The sequence below is a fragment of the Myotis daubentonii genome, chromosome 15 (assembly GCF_963259705.1).
Source record: "Myotis daubentonii chromosome 15, mMyoDau2.1, whole genome shotgun sequence".
Lineage (NCBI taxonomy): Eukaryota > Metazoa > Chordata > Mammalia > Chiroptera > Vespertilionidae > Myotis > Myotis daubentonii.
Genome location: NC_081854.1, coordinates 20,307,078 through 20,321,805, shown reverse-complemented (window position 1 = coordinate 20,321,805; position 14,728 = coordinate 20,307,078). Strand labels below are relative to the sequence as shown.

Here is a 14,728-nt window from a genome sequence, read left to right as displayed (position 1 = left end):
ATCTTTTAGTTTTTAACTTAAATAAAATGCCTCCATCACAGCAATCCCCTCCATTATCCCCATTCTTCCCTCTCTCCCTCTATTCTAGCCCCACTGGCCTCCATGATGTTCCGCTACCTCTCATGTTTGTTCCTCCCTCGAAGTCTTTGCACTTGCTGTTCTTTCTAGCAGGAACACCTTTCCATCCACTTATCTCCCTGCCTGTTCCAGCTCTTTCTTTGGGAGAGGCAATAGAAGGTAGTGTTTGAGGGTATGGACTCTGGAGAAGCTTGGCTTCAAATCCTGGCTCTGCCACTCACTGGCTGTGTGCCCTTGAGTAAGTAGTCACTTAACCTCTCTGTGCCTCAGTTTCCTCATCTAACAAGATCAGCTATTTCACAAGGTTGCTGTGGAAATTCATTGAGTTACTGTAGGTCAAGCGTTTAACACATAGAAGTAAGAATATATGTTGGCTATTATTATCCAAGCCTCCGCTTAAATGTCTTTTCAGAGCGGTGAGAACATGAATATTGGCATTTATGTCCTCTGCTTATCAAGGGGCTTCTCCTTGTCAAACACTAGGCTTTGTGGGCAGAATTTCCTTTACTCCAACAGCGTTGGGTTTACAGGATTAAGAGTTAAGGCCTGTAAAGTGTTTGGCACAGTGCCTGGCACATGGAAAATTCCCTTGGTTTTCCATTTCCCATTCATCTTCCTCCTGAAAGCCTGGGCCGCTGCCCAACCTTCTTGATAATAATTATCAACTTATTGTTGTAAATCTTACAACAACCCCACCTCCCGATTTTTATCTTTTTTTAAAAGAGTAAAGCAGTGGCTCTTGACGTCTGCTGGGTGGTGGGCCACCTGAGAGCCCTCTGCCCAGAAGCATGCTGCTCTTTGCGCTCTCCCCTCTCACAGTCCCCCCCCCCCCCCAACGCACACACCTCTAGTTCCCGACCATTTACAGGTCGCCTTACCCTCTGAAAATCAACCGTAAAATGCACAAATCTATAACTTTGGAGGGTTCATATCAACACAATATTAAGTTAACATTTACTGAGCATCTGCTGGGCCGCAAGGGTCTTTTAAATACTCTACTAATATTAATTGGGCTAATTCTCACAACCACCTTGTGAAGGGCTTCTACTCAGGCACCTTCTTATTATCTCATTTGACAGAGGACAAAACTAAGGCCTAAGGCCGGGAGAGCCAAAGTCACACAGTCAAGGAGAGGCAACGGCGCCTGATTGGGACCCCGGGTTTCCTCACTGACCACAGGCCTTCTAACAGCCCCACCCACTCTTGGGGAGAAATGCCCGCCCTCCTCCTCCACTGGATCCGGTTGCTTGGTGCTCACCAGCACTTGCCCGGGATGCTCCCTGCGCACCGCCACCTTCACGCCGCGGGCCTCCAGGCGCACAGCACGCGTGTAGCTAACGGTCTGGCTACCCCGATGCTCATTTTCCACCAGCACCCGGAAGGAGGGCAGGGCCGCGTTCTGGCCGCACGAGCCGGCCAGCAGGTAGGTGCAGGTGCCCATGAAGTCGAAGCGCCGGCCATCGAAGCTCACGTAGTGCGGGTCCCCCGACGCCTGGCAACTCCCAAAGCGGTCGGGATAGCAGCCCAGGAGGCCGTTCTGGACGCGGCAGCGCTCGCCGGCTGGACAGCCCTGCGTGTCGCTGCAGCTCACCTCCTGGGTGGCGCCGTTGCAGGTGCAGCGCCGCCTGCACCGCTCGTCCGCCCACACCTGCTGGCCCGGAGCCAGCGGGCGGCCCTCGTAGATGCAGCCGCAGGACGAGGCCGCCACGCACGCGCCGCCGCTGGCCACGAAGCCCGGGAGGCACGCGCAGCCCTCCACGCATGGGCGCCCGGAGCAGTTGGCTGGAGCAGCAGTGGGGTTGCAGGAGGCGGGGCAGGCAGGGCCACAGAGCTCGTAGCGACTGTTGGCAGGGCAGGACAGGGCTGCGGGGAGACAAGGATAAGGGGTCAGGCCAACGCAGTGGGGCCCTCGAGGGACTCTCAGTCGGGAAAGTGCCAGGGCTTCCCTCCCCAAAGAACCCTGCTCCTCCCCCAGCGCTCCCCATCCTTCAGGCGCTCAGGCCTCAAACCTCAGAGTCAGAGTAGACCCCTCCTCCCTTCTTTCCCTGGACAACCAACCTGTCCGTAAATCCTGGGAGCTCCATATTCAAAATCTACCCAGAATCTGCCCCCTTCTCCTATCATTACCGTTCCCGTCCCCTCCGCCCCCGCCCCATCCACTCCAGTACCCTCCTCCCTGCTCCCCTCTGCCCCCTCACTCGCAGCCATGGGGACCCTGTGGACACCTGAGTCGGATGACACCCGTCTCCTGCTCAGAGCCCATTTGTGGCTCTATCTTGTTCAGAGTGAAGGCCAGAGTCCTCCTGGTGGCCCAGGAGGCCCCACACCATCTGCCCTCATCACCTCTCATCCTCTCCTCTCATTTTCTCTCTGGCTCACTCTGCCCTAGCCACAGGGGCCTCCTCACGGATCCTCACACTCTCCGCTCAGGCGCCTATGCCTGTGTTGGACTTCCCTCGGAAGGCAGTACAGCATGTTATTAAGAGAAGGCTACTGAAGCCCAGATGGGCTGGGTTCAAATCCTGGCTCTCCCTTCTTAGCTGTGTGGTCATGAGCAAATGATTCCAACTGCCCTGTGCTTCAGTTTCCCTCTCAGTAAAATGGGATAATAATAGTACCGACCTCACAGGTTGTTGGGAGGAGTACATGAGTTCGTCTGTGGAGCATCATTGGTATTACTTAGCTGACTCTGTTGCCTTATCCTTAGTCTCTGCCCCTGTGTCACCTCCTCAGAAAGACGTTCCCTAAGCACCTTCTTCATGATCCTCCCATTTGCTCTTATTACATAAACTTTATTTCTTTTGCTCTCTGGAGATATTCCACAGTTTATTGCTTGCTGGCTGCCTTCCTGATAGGACATAAGTTCTGTGAGAGTGTGGACCAGGTCTGCCCAATCACAGCTGAATCCTCAGCACCAAGGACAGGGCCTGGCCCAGTGCATGAGTGAACTCCCTGGTTCCTCTTCTGCACTAGGCATTAGGGAACTCTGCAGAGGGGAGTGAGAACTGGGCAGCGAGGACACAACAATGACCAAGACAAACCCCAGATGGCCTCAGTATCTACTCCAGACTTACTCCCCCTCAAGCCTTGGGCCTGGGCCTGGATGCCTCTTCCTTCCTCCCTTCTAGCCTTTCTGCCCCTGAGAACCTCACAGGGGCAGGAGCAGGTGGGTGAACATCACCAGCTCAGAGATGGGGACAGATAAGGACTTGGGGAACCCTTGTTGAATGAATGAATAAATGAGTGAAAGAATGATTAAGGGAATGGACACCTGGCTGAGGAGCTTGGTATTTATCCAGAGGACATTGGGGAGTCATGGAAGGGCTATAGAGAAGTGTTCACATTTCTGCTTTGAGGATGACCTCTCATGCCAGGCTTATCATGTGCTCTTCCTTCAGCCTGCAACTCCCTTCCCACTCCCCTTTTCCTATCTAGTTCCTAGTCTTCCTATGGGTTGTTGATTGGGTGTCCTTTTCTCTAATAAATCCTCCTTACTCCCCCAGACTGAGTCTGAAACCGCTCTCGTCTCCCATAGACCCCTTGGACTTCCCCATGCTTTCCCTGACCGCTCTGTCTATGCCTCCACCAACCTAGCCATGACCATTCTGGACTGTCACTGTCAAGTGATATGTCTGCCCCAACCTTAGGCTCACTGTGGGCACGGCCTGGCCATCTTGGCCATCTCCATGTCCCTGCCATGATCCAGCTCCAGGCTGAACCACACTAAGTGTTCAGACGTTGAGCAGATGTAAGGGGTCCCCTGCCTCTCTCCATGTGTTCCCAGCCCCCACCAGGACACCACTCACGGCAGTTGGCTGGTGACCTCCAGTCCTTGATAGAGATGCCAAGCTCCAAACAGGCCTGGGCGTATACACTGAGGCTACGGCACAGGCTGGAGCGGTCCCCATTGAGCACACACAGGTCGTATACACACTCCTTCAGGAAGGGCCAGGGGCTCAGGGTATCATGGCAGGCGGCAAAGGGGCCATTAGGCTTGGTCAGCATGCCGCAGAGACGGTCGCCCTCATAGTGCTGAGCCTGGCCTGGGGTGCAGGAGGGACAGTTGTCTTGGCAGCCGTCCTCACACAAAAAGTCCCCATCATCCAGCTTCCAGCTATTGGCAAACTCCACAACGTTAGGAGCCTGCTCCCCGTCAGGTGTGAGGAAGTCGTCAGTGGCATTGCCGTTGTAGTTGCCACACAGTCCGTACACCTGGCCTTGGAAGCGTGTGGGCAGGCTCAGTGCCAGCTGGCAGTCCCAGTCGTAGGAGACGACCAGCCCGAAGTCCAGCTCCACTATGGCCCGCCTCCCACTCTGGTACACACGAAGGCTACCCTCAGCCAGGGAAGCAGGTAGGCGCGAGCGCTGGTTGTCAATCTGCAGAAGGATGAGAAGGGAGGGGAGTGGTCACATCTCATGTGGTCCAGCCTTCAGACCCTCATCTCCTCCTACTTGCTTCCCTGCTCCAGCTGCAGTGGGATTCCTCCCTCCTATTACTGCCACCAATCAAGCCTCAGGATCTTTGCTGTTACTATCCCTGTGGAATAAAATGTTCTTCCCTAGTCAGCGGTTCTCAACCTGTGGGTCGCCAACCTGTGGGTCGCGACCCCTTTGGGGGTCGAATGACCCTTTCACAGGGGTCGCCTAAGACCATCGGAAAACACATATATAATTACGTATTGTTTTGTGATTAATCACTATGCGTTAATTATGTTCAATTTGTAACAATGAAAATACATCCTGCACATCAGATATTTACATTACGATTCATAACAGTAGCAAAATTACAGTTATGAAGTAGCAACGAAAATAATTTTATGGTTGGGGGTCACCACAACATGAGGAACTGTATTAAAGGGTCGAGGCATGAGGAAGGTTGAGAACCACTGCTAGATGCACACATAGCTCACTTCCTGGCCTCTTACAAAAGCTTTCCTCAAATGTTACCGTCTCAACGAGGCCATTCTTGACCATCCTATTTTATATGGCAACTCTTTCCTGCTCTATTTTGTTCTCATAGTTTCTAACCTTCTAATATATCATTTGCACGTATCATCTGTCTAACTCCATAGACTGCCAGGGATCCACAAAGATAGGGATCTTTGTCTGCTTTGAACCCTACTTCATTCCCAGTGCCTAGAACAGTGCCTGGTAGAACAGTAGGCACTCAGTGAGTGAATGAGGGCACTGCCCTGTCAAGTAAACACTCACTGGGCACACAATCTGCCTAGCCTGTGCTGGGAAATCATGGAGATCCAGCGATGACCAAGACAACTGACCCTACTCTCATGGGGATCCCAGTCCAATGGTGAAGACAGACATTTCACTAGAAAGGTCGAATGGACAGGCTGGGGTGAAGGCACAGGAGGCTGTGGGAACCTAGAAAAGGGCCAGACCCAACCTTGCAGGTCAGGGGAGTCTTCCTGGAGGAAGTGACAGCTGAGCTGAGCTATAAAAGATTAGTAAGAGAGAGCCATAAAAATAGGGACTAGGAAGAGTATTCCTTCGCACATGTCCCAGTGGAGAGAGTCTGCCAGAGATAAGGAATATGTCCCTCTGTCCCTTGGACCCATTTCCTTTTCCTGAGCATCTTTCTTATGCTTTCTCCACATATTCTCTTCTTAGACAAGAGTATGGGGTATAAAAATGGAGTAACAGGCAGAAGGAACAGCATGAATGGTGGTCTGCAGATACGATAATTCATTCATTCATTCATTCATTCAGTTAATCAGCAAAACCTCCAAGAGCCCTACCGTGTATCTAGGTCTGTGCGAGGCAGCGCTGTGGACATAGCAGTGACTGAGACAGCCTGGGGCCCCACACTTATAGGCTAGCAGTCCAGGGATCACTGTTCAAATCTATTGCTCTGCAAGAGCAGTGATCTCCATTCTAACTAATAAAAGAGTAATATGCAAATTAACCATCACTCCTCACTCCGTCAGTCAATCACAAAGATGGCTGCAGCCACGGAGCTGGAGTGAGCAGTAGGCTTGCATTGCCCCCAGCGATGGAGGAAGCCAAGCTTCCCACCTGCCCTGGCCTGCCCTGAGCTCCGCTCAAGGCTATAAAGTTTCAATTATAGAAGATAAATAAATCCTAGATACCTGAATCCAGCCAGCGTGGCCTCTGCTCAAGGAGGGGCTGGGGGCCTCGGTTGCCAGGGGCAACCCAACCTGGGACCTGCTTAAAGCTACAAAGTTTCAATTATAGAAGTTAAATAAATCCCAGATATCTGCTTCCAGCCTGTGGGCATGGCCAGCCTGAAAATGGCCATCAGCCCCTCACCCAGGCTGTACAGGCACCCCAGTGGGACACCCCCCTTCGCCACCCTGAAGGGGTTGTGCCCAGCCTGCAAACAGCCATCAGCCCTTCACCCATGCTGGCCAGGCACCCCAGTGGGGACCCCCACCCTGAAGGGGGTGTGGCCAACCTGAAAACGGCCCTCAGCCCCTCATCCAGGCTGGCCAGGCACCCAAGCGGGACCCCCACCCTGATCTGGGACACCATTCAGGGCAAACCAGCCGGCCCCCACCCGTGCACCAGGCCTCTATCCTATATAGTAAAAGGGTAATATGCAAACTGACCCTAACAGCAGAAAGACTGGGAATGACTGGTCACTATGACACACACTGACCACCAGGGGGCAGACGCTCAATGCAGGAGCTGCCCTCTGGTGGTCAGTGCGCTCCCACATGGGGGAGCTCTGCTCAGCCACAAGCCAGGCTGATGGCTGCCAGTACAGAGGTGGTGGTGGGAGCCTCTCCTGCCTCCCCAGCAGTGCTAAGGATGTCCAACTGCAGCTTAGGCCTGCTCCCCGCTGACAAGTGGACATCCCCTGAGGGCTCCCAGGCTGCCAGAGGGATGTCTGACTGCCAGCTTAGGTCTGATTCCCCGGGGAGCAGGCCTAAGTCAGCAGGTGGGCATCCCCCAAGGGGTCCCAGACTGCAAGAGGGCACAGGCTGGGCTGAGGGACTCCCCCAACCCCGCAGAGTGCACAAATTTTTGTGCACTGGGCCTCTAGTTTTTAAATAATACAAGTAATATTTGTTCATTACAGAAAACTTCCAAAATGTGTATGAGCAAAACAGAAAAGACAAATCACCCATATTGCTGTAGACACACAAACACACACACTTATAAATCCTGAAATATTTTTGTCTTCTACCTTTAAATACTTTTATATTTTTCTAAAAATAATGAGACCATGCTAATGTCACCATACCATGAACTCCTTTGTTCTCCTAACATCTTGTGGCCATCCTGCCATGATTCAACCAAGAGCTTTACACTTGTGTCAGGTCACTGACAAAAACAATGGACCCTCTTTCATGTGCAAAATTCTGCACCTAATTTCAAGGGATTTGAAGCCCCCGTTAGTTTGTGCTCAACCCCCCTCGATCTCAAGAACACCTACTTTAATCCACCTGGCTGTTAATCTCACAGATCCACCTGCACACTCATAAAATGAGTGAGGTCTGAGAATATTCACTGCAGTACCATTTGCCATTAAGAGCAAAGATCTATCCATGGGGGACTGAGTTCAATGAACTATGATGCACCCATGTGATAAAGAAGGGTGCAGCTGTGAGAAAGAAGGGAAGACTCTCTATCCATCGATATGGAAACAGAATGAATGGTTCAGTGAAAAAAGCGAAGTGAAAAACAGAGCACACAGTAAAGCACACTTTTCTAAGACAGGGGAGAGGTAAGAATGTATGCTTATGGTTGTTTGTCTTGGCATAAATAAACCCTAGAATCTAGCGGTTCTCAACCTGTGGGTCGCGAACAATGAAAATACATCCTGCATATCAGATGTTTACGTTACAATTCATAACAGTAGCAAAATTACAGTTATGAAGTAGCAACAAAAATAATTTTATGGTTGGGGTCACCACAACATGAGGAACTGTATTAAAGGGTCACGGCATTAGGAAGGCTGAGAACCACTGCCGGGATGGACACCCAAGGAATGAGTAAAGTCGTTACCTGTGGGGAGTGGGAGAAGGTCAGATGAAGATAGGCTGAAAGCAAGACCTCTCACAACATGCTCTTTCTTTGTTTTGAGCTATATGAAGGCTTTATCTATTAAAAAATTAATTGCAGTAACATGGGAGAACCTCAAAATTATTATGCTGAGCAAATGAAGCCTTACACAAAAGGCTCCTGAGACTGGATGATTCCATTAATATGAAGTTCTTGAAGAGACAAAACTAATCTATGGGGGGGAAAAAATCAAAACTGTGATTACATCGAGGGTGGGTTGGGATTTGTTTGGGAAGGGGCATAAGGAAATGTTCCAGAGTGATGAACATATCCTGTATGTCTGACTGCAGCTTAGGTCTGCTCCTCGCTGACAAGTGGACATCCCCTGAGGGCTGCCAGGCTGCCAGAAGGATGTCTGATTGCCATCTTAGGTCCAATCCCCCGGGGAGCAGGCCTAAGCCAGCAGGTGGTCATCCCCCCAGGGGTCCCAGACTGAGAGAGGGCACAGGCCGGGCTGAGGAACCCCCTCCCCCCGTGCACAAATTTTTGTGCACTGGGCCTCTAGTCTATACTAATAAAAGGCTAATATGCTAATTAGACTGGACGTCTTCCAGATATTCTAGACGTCCTTTCAGACAAAGCCACAGTGGCTGCAAGGGCTAAGGACCTGCAGCCACAGTGGCTGTGAGGACCAGTCCAGCACCATGGTCCCTTTTGCAGAGGCCGCGGGAGAAGGTGCCGCAGGAGAAGGCAGAAGGGAGAAGGTGGCAGTTAGGCAGTTAGGGGGATCAGACCAGGAGGGGAGAGCAGATAGGCAGTTAGGGGGATCAGGCTGGCAGGGGAGAGCAATTAGGGTGATATGGCTAGGAGGGGAGAGCAGTTAGGTAGTTAGGGGGATCAGCCAGGAGGGGAGAGCAGTTAGTCAGTTGGGGGGATCAGACCAGCAGGGGAGAACAGTTAGAAGGATCAGGCTGGCAGGGGAGAGAAGTTAGAGGCATCAGGCAAGCAGACAGGTGAGCAGTTAAGAGCCAGTGGTTCTGGATTGTGAGAGGGATCCTGGATTGGAGAGGGTGCAGGCCAGGCTGAGGGACCCCCACCGCCCCCCCCAATGCACAAATTTTGTGCACCAGGCCTCTAGTTGATAATAATAATTATGCCTATCCTGAAAATTCTGTGAATATTAAGTGCATTAAAACCTGGAAAATGCTAAGAAACAAGTCTGGCACATAGTGCTCACTGAAGTTAGTGTTTGGTCACTTAAGAAATTCCCCATTTTGGGACATTTTGTTTTCTTTTTCCCTACCATTATTGTTGTTGTTGTTGTTGTCATTTGCTATTACAAACCACATTGGCATAAACTTTTTTCTGTAGCCATATCTCTGAGCATCCTTAAAACTTTTAGAAGTACAATTGCTGGACAAAAGGGGTTTAAGATTCTGCCACGGATTTTCAAATTCCTCCTTCCCAACCCCTACATCCTGGGTCCACTTCTTATACCCTCCACTCTCGGCAAAGGGCTCAGATTAGGGGCCCCGACACCCAGGCTTTGCTCCTCCTTCTAACTGATGGGCATTAATTATAACGCTGAAGATTCCTTACCCGGGCGAAACCAACTTCCCCGCGGGCCAGCGACACGGAGTGGCTGTAGGCGTTCACGGTGACGAAACCCACATAGGAGACCCTGCGGCTGCCACGGTGCTCGTTCTTGGCCTCCACGCTGAAGGCTGGCAGTGTCGGGTCCTCGCTGTTCAGCTCCACCATCATGTACGAGCACGTGCCCATCATGTCGTAGCGACGGCCATCGAAGGTGGTGTAATGGGGGTCACCCTGGGCTCGGCAGACGGCCACGGGGCCTGGCATGCACTTGGCATGCCCATCCACCACCTGGCAGATCTGCGAGGGAGGGCACTGCACACCTTCGCAGGAGGGCTTCTCCGCAGACAATAGGGCTGGGGTGGGAGGAGAGGTGGTGAGGGAGAAGTTAGGAAATGTGCACATGGGTGGGAATCCTGGAGCAATCCCGCTGCAGGGAGTTTGGGCAATGTGCTCACAACTACCCATTTTAGAAGTGGGGAAACTGAGGTCTGGAATCTCACAGGGAGAGAGCTGCTCAGGCCCAACCCAAGCCCAGGTTCCCTGATTCCCCAGTTTAACACGGCTCAGCCCAGAAGGACTGGGAGGTAGTGGAGAAGGACCGGCGGGAACAATCATGGCATACCTAACTTGTTAATTTTCTCCTCTCCCCTACCTTCTCACTCAGGGAAAAATGCTAAAGCAGAAGATGGAAGACAGAAACTGTTCAACAGAAGGGAAATGACAGCGAAGTCAGGCAGCCCAGGTTAGAATCCCGGCTCAACCAATTAGCTGTGTGACACTGGACAAGGAATGTTCAACTCTCTGTGCCCCACTTTCCTCACTGGTGACGCTGATGACAATGATACCTTCTTCACAGGGATTTTTGGGGAGGGGGTGCTGCCAGGTTTAAGTAAGCTAAAACTAAGTAGGGCTGGGAACTGCCCCAGGCGTTATAATTGATCACCTACCCCCTCGCCATTCTACTATTGAAGCCCAAAGTGGCCCTTTGAAATTGAGTGGTTTTATGCCATGGAGGGGTGGAGGGAGGGCATTTTTGCCAGCACTGGGAACTCTAGTGTCTAGGTCCTAGCTTAAGGGGTAGGGGGTCCAAATAAGGAGAAACAGTTTCTCCTCCTCTGTGTCCTAGTCTTCAGAAGCTCTTGCCTTCTGTCAACTCATAATCGCAGCTTACCCTTCCGTAGCCCTACGCACTGGCCAGGTACCCCCAAAGTGCTTTACAAATGTTTACTCATTACACCTGTGGAGGGGGTGCTGTTATTATCCCCATTTTACAGAAATGGAAACTGAGGCCCCCAGAGGTGAAGTCATATGCCCCAGGTCACACAAGCAGAGGTGGTATTTGAACCCCAGAAGCCTGGCTCTCCCATCTGTGCCATCAAGCGCTGCCCTGCCTGGAAGCAGCTTCTCAATGTGCTGAGCCTGAGGCTGCATATAGGGCCAGGTCCTAGAGATGAACTACGTTAACGCGCGAGGCACCTGGTATATTGAGAGAGAAATTCCCTGGCATGGGAGGCATCATTATTATTATACTTTTAGGCCTTCTGAGTTTGGGCATAAACATTCCAAAGCAGGTGTGAGAGAGTATCAGTTAGCAACTGGTATAGTTGTGTATCAGTCGCTAAATGTAAAAATATTTATAAACAAGTTGGTAAAAAGCTTTAACCCGTCCCTGTGGCCCCCCCCCCCGAAATATTCCTCTCTCACACACATTGGCTCTCCCCTAAGACCCCTTCCCCAACTTCTCCCCAAAAGCAACAGACCAAGGGCTAATGCCAGATACATGGGGCTTCTAAGACCCTGCTTCATGCGCTGGTATCTCTTCTGACTGGTTGGGACCCTGGACCACACCTGTTGCTAAACATTTAGAGTAGAGTATTGCTTGGCGAGGGGGTATAGAGAGGGGCTGGGAAGCCTTAAGGAAAGGAAGGATGACAGAGAGGATGAGGTGTGTGTGTGTGTGTGTGTGTGTGTGTGTGTGTGTGTGTGTGTGTGTGTGGCGGGGGGAACAGCCCAGCTGAGCCGGGAAGCCACAGGAGAGCAGGTGGGTAAGAAAAGGGAAAGGCGAGAGAGACCACAAAGGGGACACCTGGTGGGCAGGGTGTCGTTCCCCATCACTCACTCTGGCCGCAGGCAGCTGCTGTCCCGTAGCCCCCAGATTGGGTCAGCCAAAAGGTGAGCAGCCCGAAGCTGGTATTGGCCATGGTCATGTGGATGATGTTAGTACTGTTGAGGTCCACTTCGGCATACGAGAACTCACTGCCTGGAACAGTTACCCAGGTGAGCCTGGTCCCCAGCCCGTGTCCATCCATGGTCAGCTTGTCAGCAGCCTTCGTCTGTGCCACCACTAGGGCCACACCCTTAGAGCCTGGGAAGCTATTGACCACATAGGCAGGACAGTAGGCTTCCACATCTGGGATCAGGACCAAGTAGGGGTCATAGGTCACTTTGCCCCTTGTGCCACCCGTGCCAAACAACAGGACTTGGATGCCCGCATCTGCAGATAGGAAGAGTGGCCAGGATGGCCGGACCTCAAACTCAATTACTTCCCCCTCCTGGAGTCCCCTGGAGCCAATGATGTTCCCGTGGTTGTAGGTCACCTTCGTGGGCTGGCCGGCCACGGCATAGACCACATCGAAGCGGGTCTGGGAGGCCAGAGGGGGCACCACATAGTGGGTGCCCCAGGCAGACGTGGGTAACAGCTGCTCCACCACATGGTTGCAGCTTGTGTGTTTCTGGGCACAGCTGTGGCCGGAGAGGACAACCACAGGGCTACTGGCTGTGACCTTTGACCCTGAGAGATCAGCCGTGCTCTGTACCTGGGCCACTTGGTAGGGCTGGAGAGTCACAGTTAGGACGCTGCCCCCTGGGTAGAAGTTGCCCTGGAATGTCACTGCCGCCTTCAGCTGCACACTGATGGAGGCACCCTTTGCACCAGCCACCACAGCAAACTCCTTGACATTCTTAGCCGAGGCACTAGGGGGTGTGAACACAAAGTACTTTGTTCCCAGGGTGCTGACAGGCCGCAGCAGTGTCAGATCCTCTGTGTTGGGCTTAGTGTTTATGGCCTGCACAGAGATGTTGCGATCCGAGCGGACCAATACCGCGTGCTGGAAGATATTGCTGCCGATCATCTCAGCCTTGGTGCCGATGTTGACCATGACCGACTGCCCAGGCTTCACTGGTACATTCTGCGAGGTGCCATCTGCCTGGCTGAGGACGGTAACTGAAGCAGGGCTGTCCGACAGACTGGTGATGAGGAGGTAGAGCTTGCCCTTGACATACCCGGGCTGGTAGTTCTGCAGGAAGGCTGTGAGGAACTCCGCCCCTTCAGCATGGCTGGGGTCCGCTGAGGCCTCCTGGGTCAACCCTGGGGTGAGAAAATGCACTCATGGGTCTATTTATCCATCAGAGAAGTAACCCCTTGCCCTGTGCCTGGATAACCTGTCAAATATTAGCTTGGGCGTTTCTCCCTCTTTTCTCTTTCCTTTCTCCTTTTTCTTGCAGCATTTACCTACCAGCCTGTCTGACTTTGTCTTCCAAAAACCTGAATGATTTGGACAGAGAGCTCAGATTCAAGTGTGAAGCAAGTAATGTCAATATGGGAAACAGTTTGGGTGGCAATTGTGCAAATGGAGTGTTCAGGCACATCAAAAGTGGGGCCTTAGCCCCGGCCGGTGTGGCTCAGTGGATAGCGCGTCGGCCTACAGACTCAAAAGTGGGGCCTTGCTACTAGCTTTAGCCTGTTGTTATTTTGACAGCGTATCGACTCTTTTTTCCTTTTTTATGCCAGATTTTACCTTTTTTTGTGTGAGAAACTTGCTGTCTGAATTTCCATGTGAAATCTCCAACCCAAAATTGTTTTAAGCTCGATGGGGCTGGATTCAGTTGCCAGTTTGTGATAATAGAACTGGAGGTGGGGTGGGGAGTGTGAAGTGGGTAAAGGGAAGAAAGGAGTTATGGAATGTGAGCAAAATGTCTCCAAGAAATAGAGAGCAGTTTGGACCTTTCCACACCCCCAAATGGACAGAGATGCTCCAGAAGACAGAGGAAGGGGAAAGGGAAGAGGGAGAGAGAGAGAGAGAGAGAGAGAGAGAGAGAGAGAGAGAGAGAGAGAGAGAAGAGGAGAGGAGAGGGGAGGAGAGGGGAGGGGAGGGGAGGGAGAGAAAGAAGAGTCTATGGGGTCTTGGAGAGAGTGTGGGAGTTATAAAAGAAGTGCCTGGTGAACAAGGGGGGCCTTGAAGGGTATCCTAGTGTCCATGGGGCCAAGGAATCAGGTGTCCCATCTTGGTGTCGCATCCTTCCCCCAGTCCTTTGGTTTACTTAAGACTCCAGTCCTGGACATGACCCTGGAGAACTGGGCACCAAGCCCACCAAGAATGACTTTAGTGAAATTCTCCATTAACTCAGCAGAATGATTGTTAGGGTCTAAACTTTGCTTGAGTTGCAGAAAATCAAGGGAGTGGTTGTTCTTGCACCTTGAATTGGGGACTAAGGTGTTTGCCTCAGTTCTGCCACACTTCTCTGCAGAGCCCAAGGGCCCTCTCTCCCATTGCAGCTAGCAGAGGGTGACGTGGGAGATGGGTTTGTGGGGGGACACAAATGGAGGGTGCTGACCCGGGCAGGCAGAGTCAGGAACAAGAACAGGGGTGGGACCCTGGCCTTACTTACCCCACAGAAGGGTTGCTCCAGCCCAGAGTGTCCACCAGCTCCACAGGAAGCCCATGTCTGCAGAGGGGAAATAGAGCGGGGTCCTAGGAAGCTGATCCGCCCCTCCTGACAGAGACCATCTCAGAAACAATAGAAGGGCCCAGTCTCAGGACAATGGCCACCTGGACAGCAGGAAGGCTTGAGTGGGCTGGATCCAAGGGTCAGTGTGTATAGGGTAGTTGGGTGTCCAGTTGGTCTGCGGGTGGGGTGGGGAGGGCAGGACAGGGGCAAGGATAGGGAGTTGGATGTCCATTGGGTCTGGGGATGGGGTGGGGAAGCCTGGAGTCAGGAGCAAGAGTAGGAGACCTGATGTCCTATTTCCAAAGGAGACCCAGCCTCTCTTACCTGCAGGTCCCTGGAGCTT

The 14,728-nt window shown here is 52.2% G+C and overlaps 1 protein-coding gene across 1 annotated transcript in view; it reads right to left on the bottom strand.

Annotated features, from left to right (window-relative positions):
• The window catches only part of FCGBP (Fc gamma binding protein), a 41,835-nt gene extending 27,360 nt beyond the window's left edge, over positions 1 to 14,475 (bottom strand). Inside the window, exons 1-5 of the mRNA XM_059666547.1 lie at positions 14,326 to 14,475; positions 11,777 to 13,024; positions 9,661 to 10,010; positions 3,885 to 4,455; positions 1,337 to 1,941 (exon numbers count right to left, since the gene is read on the bottom strand). Of these exons, the coding sequence (XP_059522530.1) occupies positions 1,337 to 1,941; positions 3,885 to 4,455; positions 9,661 to 10,010; positions 11,777 to 13,024; positions 14,326 to 14,380 (2,829 nt within the window). The 5' untranslated portion in view covers positions 14,381 to 14,475. The remainder of the gene's footprint in view (positions 1 to 1,336; positions 1,942 to 3,884; positions 4,456 to 9,660; positions 10,011 to 11,776; positions 13,025 to 14,325) is intronic.
• Between the last annotated feature and the right edge of the window lie 253 nt (positions 14,476 to 14,728).